At 39.6% G+C, this 17,961-nt stretch overlaps 1 protein-coding gene across 3 annotated transcripts in view; it reads left to right on the top strand.

The window, feature by feature from the left end:
• The window catches only part of EPHA6 (EPH receptor A6), an 886,412-nt gene that overhangs the window by 689,531 nt on the left and 178,920 nt on the right, over window positions 1–17,961 (top strand). For all 3 annotated transcript variants that reach the window (XM_075854449.1, XM_075854448.1, XM_075854450.1), the window contains one exon: window positions 1,740–1,865. In XM_075854449.1, the coding sequence (XP_075710564.1) occupies window positions 1,740–1,865 (126 nt within the window). The remainder of the gene's footprint in view (window positions 1–1,739; window positions 1,866–17,961) is intronic.

Here is a 17,961-nt window from a genome sequence, read left to right as displayed (position 1 = left end):
TTTTGCTGCTTTGTTTTATCGATTGGGGGAGGGGTCTCAGTTTTTGGACCTCCACCAATGAAAACGTCTGACATGTCAGAAGTTTGTGGAACATTTAGTTATCCTTTAAGAGGGGAACAGAATATACTAATGAAATATTCACATTTGCTGAGTCCAGTTACATGTTTTTTATGTCTTATATAATTAGAGAAACACTTTAAAAATAGTTCATATTGTATTCTATATATTAAATTCATCACTTAAGAATTATTTTGGTGACAGACATTTTCTTTTTAGAGTATCCAGGCTAGTGGTGACACTACAAGTAAATCGTCTGCAAGATTTCCTGTCCTGTGCATCCAAAGAAAGATTTTTTTTTTTGACTAGCCTCACACTCTGTCAATTTTATAGCCTAGAAGATGCACCTTGTGTATGAAGTATCTTTTTAAATAATTCATACATGCCCAGCTGACTCTAGAAGCACTTGACCTCCTGAACCATCCATATTAATACATGCGCTACTCATTCTGTCATTCCTGGAAATCAACTATTATACCACTTGGGTGTAAACTCCTCAGGGCAGTGTCTCACTTTGCTTTATTATTATCTGCGCACCGTTCTTTTTCCTAGTGTTGTCTATATAATCTTTTTCCTGCATTGTAAATGTGTAAATTTACTGGATGCGGCTGAGAGCTGGGGGAATGTAAAATAAAACCTTGTAAGCATACATGTGCTAAGACATTGTGTGAGGTCATTAACTAGAACTCAAACTTGGAAAAGAACAAAAACCATTCAATAAGCTTGTTATAATGAAAAAAACAAACACCATAAATATTGTTATAGTTAAGGCAAGTTCGCCTTCCCACTGTTTTTATATATACATTATTTCCTGTGTTCTTTATTCTAATGAAGTTAAAAGGAAAAAAAAGAAACAAAGACAAATACTACTGTACTGTGTGTATTATTCTAAGAGCTCAACATAGAATATTTTATGTATCAGGCTTTGACTTCAAGGAAAAATACAAAAAAGCGTTTTTGGGTCTAACATGACATCAGTAGTGGACAATGTTTTTTAAAAAGTTCTGGTGTACTGTATTTATGAGGTCCACTGTAGAGTACAAACGGATAGAAAAGAAGAAAGAAGGCAAAGAAAGAGAAAGAAATCCCTATAGAAAGAAGAAGGGAATAGTACAAAAATATAGAAAGTAGTAGGAAACTCCCAGAATAATTGATAAGTATGTAAACCCTAAGGCCTCATACACACGATCGGGGTTTCCACGGTCCGTGCATTGGCTGGACTACTTAGAGTCAATGTACATCTTGTATGTGCACGGTCCGTGATTGCCGACGGCCCGCTACGGCCGTGTACATGAGGCCTATGGCTTCTCAAACTGTAAAGCACCCCCCAGTTGTCGGTGGGGAAGGAGATTTGATAGAAGTCATCGTATACTGGACCAATCTCTGGTTTAGCAACATAACTTACTTTTCTTCTTATTTTAATATTCTACTGGTTTAAGGAGACACATTTTTTAGATGAATTGTGGGGTAATCTTTTGTTCATACATTTCCAGGAGGTCTATCAGAGGAACTGCCCAATGCAGAGTTCAAAGAAAAGATGCTCTAGCATTGGTATTTAATGTGGAATAGTATTTACTAAAAAAGACATATCAGGAGATTGGACAGGTCCTCTATAAGAGTTTGTGTACATGTATTTTTTATCTGAACGTGTTATGACAGTTCACTTCTTTTTCCTCCTACAGTGAGGTTCCCTGGAGCAAAAACCTACATTGATCCAGACACGTATGAAGATCCTTCTTTGGCTGTTCATGAATTTGCAAAAGAGATAGATCCATCTAGAATTCGTATTGAAAGAGTAATTGGAGCAGGTAAGACAAATTCATCATTTTTTATCTTTTTGTTTTGGACAACCCTTTTCTTAAAATGATTAAAAAAAGTGAAGCTGCTCCAGAAAATAAAGCTGACCCTTTTTTTCTAATCTCAGACAACTCCTTTAAAAAGCTGCCTCTATCCTCTGTGTAAGGGCACGTTCAGACATGGCGGAATTTTTCGGCTGCAAATGTTGGTGCAGATTCGGGGCAATTACGCAACGAATCTGCACCAACATTTGCATATTTGACAGGTAATTCAGACGTTGCAGAAAACACAGCGGACTTGCCACAGATTTCAGTTTTTGCATTGCAAAGGCTGAAATCCGCAGTGAAATTCCGCTTCTTCTCCGCAACAGACAGTGCATGCTGCGGAGGGAAAATTCTGCACCGCAGCCTATGGTCCGCAGCGGAGTTTTCCGCAACGTCTGAACTAACTTGCCTAAAAATGTATTGAAACAAATGTAAAAAATGGCTGCTGGAGAATTCCACTGCGGACTGTCCGCTGCGAAATTCCACAGCAATTCCGCCACATCTGAATGTGTCCTAACAATTAATATTAGTCATTCCAAAACATTAAGGCTGAGTTCACACGTTGCGGATTTGTCGCAGATTTTGTTTTGGTTTTGACGCAGATCTCACCCTTTTGCATCAAATCCGCGACGTGTGAACTCAGCCTAAGGCCCTTTTACTCCGGCCAATTATTGGGCAAATGAGCGTTCACAGAACGCTCGTTCCTGCTAATTGCCCTGTGTACAGGGCAACGATCAGCTGATGAACGACCACAAGCCTGTTAATGGGCTGATGGCATAGTTTTAAATAAGGAAACTATTATCGTTGTCGTTATCGTTGTCTCCCTGTGTAAATAGGGAGACGTGCTGCCGACATGATAATAATGTATGGGGATGAGCGATCAGAGTAACGAGCGGTCGTCCCCATACATAGCTCCTTGTGAAAGGAGCAAACGAGCGCCGATCAACGAGCTGTCTCGTTGATCGGCACTCATTTACACGGCCCGTGACGGGCCATGTAATATCACCCCCAGTTACAGGCAAGTACCGAGGGACAATTGTATCTAGTGTTGATTTTCTTTCTAGATCAGATGTGCTGTTATAAATGAGAAAAACTGTCATTTCTAAAAGTGCACAAGACTTTAATACGTCTTGTAAATAATAACATGTTGACCATATACACCAAGTCCTTTTTTCACATGGTGGCTAGGGTTATAGTAGTGTTAACCAGCACCAGAAAGGGGCCCAATTTTAATCTTTGCTATGGGGACCCTCTATCCTCTATTTATGCCTACATTTCAGGTCCCTGATCAAAAATATATGAATTCATTAGTTATAAACACGCTAAGTAACCAGCATATTAACCCCAGGTGTTCCCCTCTTGTTTTGCTGATAGTATGCACAACTGGGGATAGACATATAATTTCTCTGTCACTCTGTTACATTTTAAACACGGTATCATGTACTTCTTCTATTATGAAAAAAAATTCAAAGTATATTACCATTTTACACAGGGGAAGTATTCAGTGTAAATAACGTCTTGATTGGTATATTTTAATTAAAATAAAAATAAATATATAAAAGAGAACATCTCATAACAGGTTCTTCATCTTTATAGCCTATTAATCAATTCCACTAGGTATGCACAAACACACCACCGGGGGCTTTGCAGCTTTAAACTTTGTATGACTTCTCGTATATTGGATCTGTAATGTTTTTTATGTTATTAACGGGTGACAGTATTTTATATTCATTTGAACCTTTGAACTTATTGTATTGAATTGCTTTACAACAGTTGTAAGTTAAAGGAATTATCTCATCAAGACGACCCCTTTTTTTAAAAACAGTCACCGCAGCGATCAGCTGATCACCACGGGTCTGGCTCCTGGTAGTCCAAGTGATCAATTGTTATCATTGGGGGAAGTTTTGTCCAGCCACACATTGTTGTATCACATGGAAACCATTCAAAAGAATACATGGCCAGGCCAATTCTCTTAGAACGGGAGCCACTCTTAGTTAGTGGTTTTCCGCACTGGCTTATGAAGAAGGATCCATTTCATAAGGCATACGAACATGTTTTCATGAGACAGCTCTTTAAATATTGTTATCTCTTATGTTTTCTGTAAAAAGTAAACATTATATACATATCTTACCTGAATTTTCTGCATTGGGTCAGTTATAAAATGTAAAAGCCCCCTTCCCTGCGCAGCCATTTTTAGTTTTTTCATTTTGTCTTTTTCCTCCCCACCTTCCAAAATCCATAACTTTTTTATTTTTCCGTCGATATAGCCGTATGAGGGCTTGTTTTTTGTGGAACGAGTTGTAGTTTTTCATGACACCATCTACTGTACCATATAATGTAGTGGAAAACTGGAAAAAATGTGGTAAAAGCAACATGTAATCTTTTTTTTCTGCGGGTCAATGCAGTTACGGCGATACCAAATTTACAGATTTTTTATGTTTTACTACTTTTACAATATAAAAGCTAACGGTTAAAAAAATTATTTGTCGCCAAATTTTTAGAGCCATAACGTCTTTCTTTTTCCTTCGATTGAGCGGTGTAAGGACTTGTTTTTTTTGCAGAGCGAGCTGTAATTTTTATTAATAACATTTTGGGGTACTTACAGCGTTTTGGTTATGTTCATTTTTTTGTTAAACTGCTTTTGTAGAAAAATGGCCAAAATATGTTTTTTGAACTTTTATTATTTGTACTTTCTTTTATACTAGGAGACTTGAACCAGTGATCGTTGGATCACTTGCAGGATATACTGCAATACTAATGTATTGCAGTATATCAGGATTCTCACAGGCTTCTATTGAGATCCGTCTTTGGTAGTGCTTAATAGGAGCACAAAGATGGCACACCTGGGAGGCTACATTAGGCCTCCAGGCTGCCACAGCAACCATGGGCAGCCCGCGGACTGTTTCTATCTTCTTAGATGCTGTGGTCAATAGCGACCGTGGCATGTAAGAAGCTAGAAACAGAAGTTAGAAACCCTAAGGGGTTAAACCAGTGGGATCCTGCTCATTGCAGTGAAGTCTCGGCTGTTTTCAACAGTGAGCCTGCTCCATCCCCCCCTGGCCTCTGCTGTATAATACATTTGATTTATTGAGTACAATTCATGCATGATCATAATATCTATCTGAGAGTCACTTAATGTTTGTACCTTTATATTGTATTATCCATAAAACACCTGCCAATTTGTTGAGATTGGTTGTAGGTTTAATTTTTTAGGCAGTGCCTATGATCCTACAGCAGTAAGGTGCCCATTGGAGGAAGTAGTGCTGTAGCAGTGGCTAAGAGGCCAAAGAGGTGAGGGGGCATGAAGGCCCACTTTTGATGATAATACCGAACACTACACCTCCAACTATAGCCGACAGTGAAGTATATTAGCACTACTAACCACTTTTGACACTCAGCTGGCTTGATTGGCCTAATATCTCACTTACATTGATGTATATCAAGTCAACGGCACCTGTTCTGGGTATTTTAAGAAGCTGGCAATACCCTCATTGTATATTTACATATTTCCTCAGATATCTGAGATGTCTTTTTAAGATGTGTTTGATTTTGTGTGATAATTTATTATCAATGACTAAATGTTGGTTGTTTTGGGTAATAAATCATTACCTCTATGATTACCTTTTTTTTTTAAATTGATGGTTGGACATATTCCATTTTGTTAACTAAATAAACCATGTTAATATCATAGTGGCTCATAAAATAACAACAAAAGGCATTTATGAGCCATGAAATGGCATTATTGCTTTTGCTTTCTACCATAATAAATTGGGAGAAGTCCAAGACCTTAATGAAGTTAAGCTTCTCTGTTCTTTCCAGTGACATCTATGAACCCGTTGATCTGGAGCTATGATAATAAAATAGGAATGGAGATGATATTGGAAAAAAATAACAAATTCATATACACCATGCAAACATATTAAAACCACTGACAGATGAAGTGAATAACATGCATTATCTGGCGTCAATGGGGTGGGATATATTAGGCTGTAAGTGTACAGTCAGGTCTTGTAGTTGATGTGTCGGAAACAGGAAAAATGGGCGAGCGTAAGGATCTGAGCAACTTTGATAACAGCCAAATTGTGACGGTTAGTCAGAGCCCAAAATGGTAGGTCTTATGTGGTGTTCCCGGTATGCAGTGATTACTACGTACCAACCAAAAGTGGTCCGAAGAAGGAACAACCGGTGAATTGGTGATAGGGTCATGCACGCCCGAAGCTCATTGATGTGTGTGTTCCAATCCCACAGAAGAACTACTCTAGCACAAATTGCTGAGAAAAAATTTCTGCTGGCTATGATAGAAAGGTGGCAGAAAACAGTGCATTGCAGCTCGCTGTATGTGGGGCTACGTAGCCGCAGACCAATGAGTGTCCATGATTACCCCTAACCACCACTGAAAGTGCCTACAATGGGCACGTGAACATCAGAACTGGACCATGAAGCAATGAAAGGGGGTTCCTGGTCTAATAATCCTCTTTGGAAAACATTAAATAAAAGTAGGTCAAGATTACAAAGTGAACTACATTCATCACTCTTATTAAACACCAACTAATTGAATCATAACTATTCAACCCGTTACTATGATGTTTTAGTGGATGAAATCATCACTGGAACACCCAATTGGTCGAGGAAGTCAAATGAAGATTGTGTACAGTCAAGGTCAGGGGCCTACTAAGTAACTGTGGGGCCCTAATCTATGTAATTTAGAATGGGGCCCACTCCAGCATGATCACCTTATCGGTACTCTGTGCCATATGTTTTTCCATAATCCACAGGGGTAATGCCCTAAATAGATGTCACAGTACATGAATAATGCACACAGTGATGTCTTAGCATAGAGATAATTCACACAGTGATGTCACAGCACAGGATAATCTGCTCGATACAGCACATTAATTATGAAAACAATAATGGCACAGTTCATAGAGTATGCACACATTTGTTTCACAATACAGGGATAATGTGTACAGTGATGTCACAGGGTATGGACAATTAACATAGTGATTTCACAGCACTAGAATTATTCACACAATGATATCATAGCACAGGAATATCGCATAACGCGCACAAAACTGTCATCTTAAATGTATTCACATCACAGCACAGCAAAAAACATAATAATCTCCCAATGCAGGTATAGTTTATACAGTAATGTCACAGTAGAGGGCTAATGCATATAGTGATGTCATATAGTGATGTCACAGAGCAGAAATAATTTAAAAAGTAATGTTGAGGTAGGGAAGTAAAGCACAAAGCAGGATAGTATCTATGGAGCTCCATAGTGAAACTTGGAATGGAGCCCCATTCAGTTTTCCATACCCCCTTCCAACATCCATAGTTATCAATAACAACAACTTACCACTAAGTGGAGATGGACCTCCATAGTTGTTGGACCCCATGGTAGCTACTATTCTACTAACCCTGGTAGTTTTGCTTATGGTCAATGTGTTTCAATTGACTGTGGTATAAGTACAGGAAAAGTACCAACTCCATGTAATAAATTTTGAAACGTACCAGTCAATAAATGTATAAAAAATACATCCATGTCACTGACTATCCCTCAGAATACAGACAAGTCAATCATTAAAGACGTAAAGAGTAGGGTACAGCTGTACAGTACATTGTCCTAGTGCAGTGCGTGAAAGGGAAGTGCATGACTTCTATATTCGGGTTTTGAATCCCTATGTCAAGTACCATTCCCTTCAGGTATAACATAGTCTATGAGTTTTTCCTGGAGTGTTTCTTTAAAAATGCAATTGTTTTTATACTATAATGTATATATCCAAGATTGTGAATACTTTTTAGAGGCACGGTTTAAATATAAATTATAAAAGCTTAACCCATGTGAAATGTGTGAATATTTTAGTTGTCTCCTAGTTTTCCTTTAACATGAGCCATTTTTGTACCTTCCTGTATAATTATTAGCAAAAAAATACATTGTACATGGTATTTAGAAACATTTAACAAATGAATTTCTGAAGCACGACGCTTAGATTTATTACTTGTCACAATTTTCTCTATTGTCAGTAACGTGGCGATGTAATTTTGAGCACATGTCTATATTAGCTTATTAATCAGTCTAAGGCTAGTTTAACTTCAGAATTAGAGTCCATGGTATTTTTAATCCTATTCTCATTTCATCAGTTCAATAAAGTCATTTATTCAAATTATTATAATTAATGCTGTAAAAGAGTCAGTGGGTCGTGAAATAAGGCAAAATAATCTAATTTAACATTGTTCAAGTTTCACTGTCTGCCATTGAAAATGTAAGCTTTATAAAATTGCTAATTTTGTCCTTAGTCTAATAACTCTAATGTAAGTGCTCGTATAATTGAGCTGTATAATTGTCAGAAAATTATATTAAGGCTGAATCCAGACAATGCATTTAGCTGACTTTTTCATGGCGTTTTCATTGGCGTTTTTTCACAACCTTTTTTGTTTAGGTCAAAAATGCTGCGGCCTGGTGTTACCTTAAAGTTAATAGTGAATTATTGAAAAGTCTACATACAATGCGTTTTGGTTTGTGCCAGTTTTTTTAGGTGTTTTTGAGGTGTCTTTTGGTTCAGTGGTGTTTTTTTTTTTTTTCCAAAGGGCAGTATCCTCTAGGAATGTATGCATTTTCTGCCTCTAATGGAAACAAGAGTGTTCTCATTCATTAACAGCAAACAAGTATCTTGAAAATGTTGAGAAATTGAAACACAAAGAATAATTAGAAACAGTACCAGTTGTCAATTTATCATAGATTTCTAGGCGGGGGGGATAACAGAGGAATAGCGCAATGTAGAGTTCTAAGAAAAGATGCTCTAGAATTGTTAGGCTATGTTCACACAGGGTATTTTGCAGGAGGAATATCTGCCTCAAAATTCAGTTTGGAAGTTTGAGGCAGATATTCCTCTCCCTGCACGCTGATTTTCGCTGCGATTTTCGCGCCGTTTTTCGCCGGCCATTGAGCGCCGCGGGCATAAAACAGCGTGAAATACGCTTTCTCTGCCTCCCATTGAAGTCAATGGGAGGTCAGAGGCGGAAGCGCCCGAAGATAGGGCATGTCGCTTCTTTTTCCCGCGAGGCAGTTTTACTGCTCGCGGGAAAAAGACGCCGACGCCTCCCATTGAAATCAATGGAAGGCGTTCTCGGGCCGTTTTTGTCGAGTTTTGTGACGCGGTTTCCGCGTCAAAAAACTCGGCAAATTACTCCGTGTGAACATAGCCTTATAGTAGTAGTATTTACTAAAACACACATCAGGAAAGCTTTCAGGTGCCAGTTGAAGAATTCCGAAGAACATAATTTTACAGTTTAGGCTTCGTTCACATCTGTGTCTCGACTCCGTTCATTGGTTCCGTTGGACCTTTCAGTCTGGCGAACCCATGAACGATAGGTTTCTGTTTGCATCACCATTTATTTCAATGGTGACGGATCCGGTGAAAATGGTTTCCGTTTGTCATCTTTGTTTAAGGGTTCTGTTGTTTTGACAGAATCAATACCGTATTCATTCCGTCAAAATGACAGAACCCTTAAACAACGGTGACAGACGGAAACCATTAGCTAGGTGTCCGCCACCATTGAGTTCAATGGTGAGGGAAGCAGAAGCTGATGTTTCCGTTTGCCTTCCCGCTGAGGGGTTAACCTGACTAAAACCTTCGACGGAACCCGTCAGTGGAAACGAACGCTGATGTGAACACAGCCGAAACGGTTAAGATTGTGTGATTTACCGTAGTTCCAGTAGCAACCTGCAGAATTGTAAATACAGCACTTGACAACTAATGCAATGTGTTTACGAAGATGCTCAACTTTTATGGACAGTATATCTATGCATAGACTGTAAAATGTTATTTCCAAGGTAGACCTACATTATAACACCATCTGTTTTTGTGCAGCTATATCTCTCTCCACAGTTCATAAAATCCTATTGCATCCCATCGGTATAAAATGTAAATAGAAATAATGCACATAATTCCTACAATCTAAATTAAAATGAAAAAGTGCTCAAGTTTATTAACAGGTTTTTTTGGGCTCCCCGTGATTTCAATGGGAGGTCAGAGGCGGAAACCGCAACAAGAAAGAACATGCCGCTTTTTTTCCCCCAAAGTGACCTGGAAAAAAACGCATCTGCCTTCCATTGAAATCAAAAGGGGGTGATTTGGGATTTTTCTTGCCGCTAACTCAGACGCGGTTTCTGCGTCAAAGCCAGGGCCAAAAAACTCTGTCTAATTTAAAACAGTAAGTAGTGGACAGGGGAAGGAAAAGAGGGGGATGCTGCTTCAGCTACTCAGTGTTTTAGAGAAACAGCATGAGGGGGAGCAGCAGGGAGCACATCTGATTGGTCAGAGCACAGAGCAGAGCTCTTACATCACACCAAGAAGATCCTGCTCACTCAACAGGCATGGAGAGAAAAAAATGTGAATTTAGAGAAACCAGTAGAGGGAAGCAAAAAAAAAAAACACAAAATATGCAGGTTATACATATCTAATTCAAATTGGAGCTGCATAAGGCAATGATTCTTAATATATTTTTCCTTGGAGGAACTTCTGAAAAATGTATATCCCCCCCCCCCCAGGGGACCCCTATACCTATCTAAGACAAGCATAATGTGCGGGTGAGCAAAACAGTCCATAATTCTCGACCATTTTTATATTCTGACTGAAAGTTTCTGACTGGTATTTTCTTGACTGATTTTCTTTCCTCCACATCATGAATCTTTAGGCCACTTTCACATGGCAGTATTTTGATCAGTATTTTGCTTCAGGATTTGAAGGTTAAAATTAGGAGTGAAACATAAATAGAGGAAAGTATAACGGCTTGTCCACACACCGCGGAATTGCCAATTTTTTTCTGTCCGGAATTTTGGACTGAAAAAATGCTGCAGAATACAGTAGCAGCATAGTGTATGAGATTTAACAAATCTCATTCACATGCTGCGTATAAATTCTGAGAAGAAGTTGACCTGCGGTGCGTATTTTTCAGACCGCAGAATTCCTGCTGCGGAAAGTGGACAGAATTGCTGAGTTTTTCAGAGGAGATGTCACCCTCTCCCAGCATTGAGAAAAACGCAGCAAATTACGCACCATTTTCTGCCGTAAAAACGGCAGGAAATGGTGCGTTTTTGCCACAGTGGAAAGTCTGCGACTTTCAACGGAATGGCTGCAGATATTTTCTGCAACAATTGTTGTATGTGGACAATCCCTAATGGAATGATTTGCACCTCTTTCCGTATTTTGGACCCACTCCTGGTTTTGACTTACATATACTGACTAAAATACTAACTAAAGTACACTCGTCTGAAAGTAGCCTTAGAGTGTAGCTAAACGTTTGACAAACTTCTGACATGTCATAGTGACATGTCAGAAGTTTGGATTGGTGGGAATCCGAGCACTGAGACCCCCACCAATTGCTAGAATGAAGCAGCTGAAGCACTCGTGTGAGCGCTCAGCCGCTTCGTGTCTGTTCGGCTTTTTCTGGAAAGCCGATGTATCGGAGTACGGGCTCATAGACCTTCTATTGAGTCTGTACACCGATACATTTATTTCTGGAAAAAGCCGAACAGACATGAAGTGGCTGAGCGCTCACACGAGTGCTTCAGCTGCTTCGTTCTAGCGATTGGTGGGGTCTCATTACTCTGACCCCCACCAATCCAAACTTCTGACATGTTACTACCACATGTCAGAAGTTTGTCAAACGTTTAGCTACACTTTAAACTGCAAAAGTATTTTCTTACTGCAAAAGTGACAACTCTTGGTCTTTGATGCCTTCTAGGGAACCCCTGACTAGGTTCTAAGAGATGCCACAGTTCCACGAAATCCTGGTTGTACTTATTTTTTATGTGTAAGTTACAGAAAAGAGGATTGGCTGTTAGCTGGGAAATATAGAGTACTAGTTATGGTGGGTATAAAGTTTCATATCAGTTTTCAAAAGTTTTACATGTTTTTAGGATTCTCAATTTACTTTTCCAGTTCCCTTAATCCCTTAGTGACCACCAAATGCGCCTTTTCACGGCGGTAACTAAGGTGCCTTAGGCTAGGCCGTCGCCTTTTCACTGCGGCCCAGTATAAGTCCCAGACAGCCGGGCTCCTGCTACAACGGCCGCGATCGAAGTTTACTTCGATCGCGGCTGTTTAACCCGTTAAATGCTGTGGTCAATAGCGACCGCGGCACTTGACTGGTTTACAGAAGAGGGAGCTTCCTCTGTCACCCATCGGCGGCCCGCAAAAGCAATGGCATCCGGGGGCCTGCCACCAGCTCCGCCTTGGGCATATGGCCAGAGGCACGTCATAATAGATTGCCTGTCAGTTTTACACTGGGACTAAAAAAAAGTAAGTAATGTGAAATAAAAAGTATTAATAAAAATTACAGTAAAAAAATAAATAAAACCATTTTTTTCCATAAAAAGTGGTTTTATTTAGTAAAAGTGTAAAAAAGAAATAAAAGTACACATATATGGTATAGCCGCGACCGTAATGACCCAAACAATAAAGTTAATATGTAATTTAAACCGCAAGGTGAACACGTAAAAAAACCACAAAAAACAATGGCGAAATTGCTATATTTTTCCATTGCCCCCCAATAAAGTCATAATAAAAATTAATAAATAAGTCCCATGTACCCCATGTACCCCAAAATTACGTCTTGTCCCGCAAAAACCAAGCCCCCATATCACTAAATTTATGGAACAATAAAAAAATAACGGCTCATGGAAAGTGACGATGCAAAAACAAATAATTTTATTTCAAAAGAGTTTTTATTGTGCAAAAGTCGTAAAACATAAAAACCCTATACATATGTGGAATCGCCGTAATCGTACCGACTGATAGAATAAATGTAACATGTTATTTACGCCACGCAGTGACAGGCGTGAATTTAAAATGCATAGTAGAATGGCGGAATTTCAGGGGTTTTTTCTATACCCCCAAAAAAAAAGTTCAAAAAGGTTAATCAAAAAATGATATGTACCCCAAAATGGTGCCATTAAAAAGTACAAATAATTTGGCAAAAGTCCTCATACAGCTATGTCGATGGAAAAATAAAAAAGTTATAGCTCTTTGAATGCGAAATATAGAAAAACGAAAAAAAAAAAAATAGCTTGGTCATTAGGGCTGGTCATAGGCTGGTCACTAAAGGGTTAAAGCTTACCTACATTTTTCAGGTGACTTCAGAATTGGCTGTCATATGTGTGTACATGAGGAATATCACTATTTCTGGCCTTTATATGAATTGTATTCTGCATTATTTAGCCGTTTTCCCCTCTGCAAGCTCTCTCTCTCTAATTCTCAGTTGTCTCATAGCTAGTGGGTGGAGCCTAATGGCTAATATGTCTTCTATAAACTGCACACATAGAAGAGAAGAATCCTCCTCTCCTTTCTCTATCTATCACATACAGAAGTTGCAGCAGCATGGAGGACATTATACAGCAGTACTGACCAGTGTAGCTGAGAATCCAACACTGTGGGGACATAGAAATCTTACCAGCAGCCTGTGTCTCTCATTCTGCTCCTGCTTCCTCTGCCTGCTCAACCCTCCCCTCTCCATAGACTTACATGCCGCATGTCTGTTATTGACTCTCCCTCTCTGCTACCTCCTCCTGCTCCCCCTCTCAATAGACTTGTATGGACAAGTAGTGAAGTGACACACCCCACCTTCTGCAGCCCGTCAATTCTGCTTAATTTTTGCTTGACAACAGGGGGTGGACAGCAGATTACAGGAAGGGAGACACCTAGTGGCAGTAACGTCACACAGAATTTGCATGAATATAACAACTACATTTTAACAGTAAGTAGATTACAATGTTGAACTATATCAGGTATAGTATTAGATTAGCATAAGTTGTTTAAAAATTTAGTATCAATTTAATGTTAACAGTGATTTACAGACTGTTGTTCCTCCTTTTCCCTCCTCCTCATGTTCCTTAATTTAAAGTAGGAATATGACCACTTAAGCTCATTTTTACCTTTATTTTATTGATGGCCTCTCTAGGAAACTAGTCATATTGTGTGATCTATTCTATACCTCAAGTAGGGTAAAGGATGTAGATCAAAAGGGGTAGAAAAGTGTCATTTCAAGAAAGGACTTGTGACTTAGAAAGACACGCCCACCCTAGAAGAAGTTTGAATATACTTGCCTCTGCAAAGCATCATGGTCCTCAATTTTAGATCCATGAAAAATGTGTTAAGGAGCACTTTTAAAAAAAAGTGACCTTAGGCCTCATGCACACGAACGTGCTTTTGCGGCCGCAATTCCCTCGGGAGAATTGCGGCCCCATTCATTCCTATGGGGCCATACACTCGACCGTGGTTCATTGAAAATAATGGCCGCGGCTATGTGCACGGCCCGCGATTTGCGGGCGGCTCGCGGCTGTCACTCCATGCCCGGCCGACCCGGAAATCACGGCCGTGCACATGGCTACGGTCGTGTGTATGAGGCCTTAAAGAGGCTCTGTCACCAGATTCTCAAATCCCTATCTCCTATTGCATGTGATCGGCGCTGCAATGTACATAACAGTAACGTTTTTTAGTTTTTTTTAAAACGTTCATTTTTGGCCAAGTTATGAGCTATTTTATATATATGCAAATGAGGTTTGAAATGGACAACTGGGCGTTTTTTTTTCGTTATGTCCAACTGGGCGTGTATTGTGTTTTTAACTGGGCGTGTTTACGTGTATGACGCTGACCAATCAGTGACCAGTCAGCGTCATACACTCCTCTACATTTATTTACACAGCAGCGATGTGCAGCCACATACACAGAGATTAACGTTACTGCAGTGTCCGGATAATGAATACACATGATCATCCATCCTGGACGTCATGTGTACTCAGAATCCTGACACTTCAGAATCTTTTCTTTGAGATTTCTAGCACGGGAAACGAAATCTCGCGAGATTTCGGAAATAAACGAGATTTTGTTTCCCTTGCTGCAATCTCACAGAAAAGATTCAGAAGTGTCAGGATTCTGAATACACATGACGTCCAGGCTGGATGATCATGTGTATTCATTATCAGGACACTTGATTAACGTTAATCTCTGTTTATGTGGCTGCACATCGCTGCTGTGTAAATCAATGGAGATGAGTGTATGATGCTGACTGGTCACGGATTGGTCAGCATCATACACGTAAACACGCCCAGTTAAAAACACAATACACGCCCAGTTGGACATAACGAAAAAAAAACGCCCAGTTGTCCATTTCAAACCTCATTTGCATATATAGAAAATAGCTCATAACTTGGCCAAAAATGAATGTTTTAAAAAAAACAAAAAAAAAACGTTACGGTTATCTACATTGCAGCGCCGATCACATGCAATAGGAGATAGGGATTTGAGAATCTGGTGACAGAGCCTCTTTAATGTTATATTAATTCATGAGTGATAACATTTTACATTTAGGGTATGTGCACACGTAGTGACCAAAAACGTCTGAAAATCTAGAGCTGTTTTCAAGGGAAAACAGACCCTGCTTTTCAGACGTTTTTTGACCAACTCGCATTTTTCGCTGCGTTTTTTGCACCGTTTTCGCTGCGTTTTTTACGTCCGTTTTTGGAGCTGTTTTCATTGGAGTCTATGAGAAAACCGCTCCAAAAACGTCCAAAGAAGTGTCCTGCACTTCTTTTGACGAGGCTGTATTTTTACGCGTCGTCGTTTGACAGCTGTCAAACGACGACGCGTAAATAACAGGTCGTCTGCACAGTACGTCGGCAAACCCATTCAAATGAATGGGCAGATGTTTGCCGACGTATTGTAGCCCTATTTTCAGACGTAAAACGAGGCATAATACGCCTCGTTTACATCTGAAAATAGGTCGTGTGAACCCAGCCTTATGAGTATGTGATAGGTAGATATGTTTTTAAAGTACTTGTACGTTTGCTATTAGTACCCTCCATCTGGTTTGGTTATCCATTGCAAAATAGCTCATTTCTGTACCGCTGTGTTTCAGTTAGACATCAGCGTCTATTAATGTCTTGCAGCTTGATACCACAACTATGTGGAATACTTCTGGCTGGAATTAATATGTTATAATAACTGGAGCAGTAATCTTGTGTTATACCCAAGCATCACCACTGCGGTGAAGTGACTACACTAATGTGCTGGCTCATCTAAAAATCTATTAAGCAAAATGTATTTTAGATGCAAGATAATTTTATGAGCATTACTTAATTTTTATTCACAATACCCCGTCCACATCAAACACTGATTATCTTACTAATTCCGTTTTTTGCTGTGCACTGTGGTAATAGGCGCAACTCCCTCACATACTGCAGCCCATTTAAAGAGATGCAAGCTTATTACATCATTATATCACGAGACCCTGATTAAGTCTCTCATATTATTAGAATGTGCCTGGCTAACATAAAAAAATTGTTTAGTACAGATCTTTTCCGCGCTAATGATAATTCACAGCTATAATTTAGGTAAACTCAAAGCACGCACAGCACACTTTCTACAACTATAATCTGTTTGAATGAGACAAATCTAAATATAACACTAAAATACTGTATCATAAGTGTCCTTACCTCAGGCCAAATAGAAACTGTAATACAGAACCTATAAAAAGAAGCATTGGTCATAATTGTGAAAAGGGGACAGGCAGGTAATGGTAGAGAAGAGATTGAGTCATTTTTGTAAATTACGTTTTTTAGTTGTGATATATTTATCTCTGTTGTGTGAATTAGGTCTTTAGTTTCCATGTTGTCAGATTAAGGGTATGTTCACACGCAGTGTTTTCAGGCGTATTTCGGGGCGTTTACGCCTCGAAAAACACCTGAAAAAACAGAAGCTGAATGCCTACAAACATCTGCCCATTGAAATTAATGGGAAAAACAGCATTTAGTTCATATGGGGCGTCTTTTTACGCCTCTGTTTTAAAAAAACGGAGCGTAAAAAGACGCTCCGTAAAAAGAAGTAGCATGTCACTTCTTGAGGCGTTTTTTGGACCATTGAACACTATGAAAAACGCCTCAAAAAAGCCTAAAAAAACGCCTGAAAAGAAGCCTCAGGGTCTGTTCACAAACTCAAAAACGTCTGAAAATACGGAGCTGTTTTCAAGGGAAAACAGCTCCTGATTTTTAGAAGTTTTTAAGCCACTCGCGATTTTCGCTGCATTTTTCACGTCTGTTTTTGGAGCTGTTTTCAATAGAGTCTATGAAAAACAGCTCCAAAAAGGTCCCAAGAAGTGTCCTGCACTTCTTTTGATGAGCCGTCATTTTACGCGCCATATTTTGACAGCGACGCGTAAAATAAAGGCTCGTGGGAACAGAACCCATTTCAGGCAATGGGCAGATGTTTGTAGGCATATTAGGGGTGTTTTTTCAGGCGTAATTCGAGGTGTAAAACGCCCGAATTACGTCTAAAACCACTGCTTGTGAACATACCCTCAATAGAAGCTCCAAATTTCATTTTCAGCTTCAAAAGCACTTGAAAATCAGAGGCTGTTTTCTCTGAAATCAGCTCTGTATTTTGAGACGTTTTTTGTTAAGCGTGTGAACATACCCTAACTACAAGCCAACCCAAGCTGGTAGGGCTTTCTGGATGTAGCAGGAACTTAGAATCCGTGCATCCGTGGTACTGACTTTACTGTGAAACAGAAATACGTGGTTATATCTTGGTCGCTCTTAGGCAAATTTGGTGTGGATTTTTAAAAAATCTGCAACAGAATTCAGCAAATGACATTTGGATTTTTGTCGCAGATTGGCCAGTGGATCCGCGTGTGGGTTCGTTTCATTGTAATTCAATGGAGCTAATCCACGTCTAATCCTCAGCAATAATGAACATTCTGCAGGTTTTTTTAATGTCTCCTGAGCATTTGAATGGGGTATAAAATACCCAGTCACATGCATTGCCGGCAGAATGTGAGCGGATTCTGTCAGGTTGTGAACAACATCATGTTTTGACACCAGACCTGTAAAGGATCTGCCAGACACAGCTTCTGGGTCGACGCCAGTGGTTACTCAGTCTGCACCTGCTCCTAAGTCTGATAGAGTGACTCGATCATCTACCACTCGGGCTGGGAGGCTAAACCCGAGACAAGCTCGATGGGCGTTATTTTTTACTAGATTCAACTATTTGGTCACCTATAGGGC

The sequence above is a fragment of the Rhinoderma darwinii genome, chromosome 2 (assembly GCF_050947455.1).
Source record: "Rhinoderma darwinii isolate aRhiDar2 chromosome 2, aRhiDar2.hap1, whole genome shotgun sequence".
Classification (NCBI taxonomy): domain Eukaryota; kingdom Metazoa; phylum Chordata; class Amphibia; order Anura; family Rhinodermatidae; genus Rhinoderma; species Rhinoderma darwinii.
Note: the sequence above shows the minus strand (reverse complement) of the source record. Positions and strands in the feature narration are given on the sequence as shown.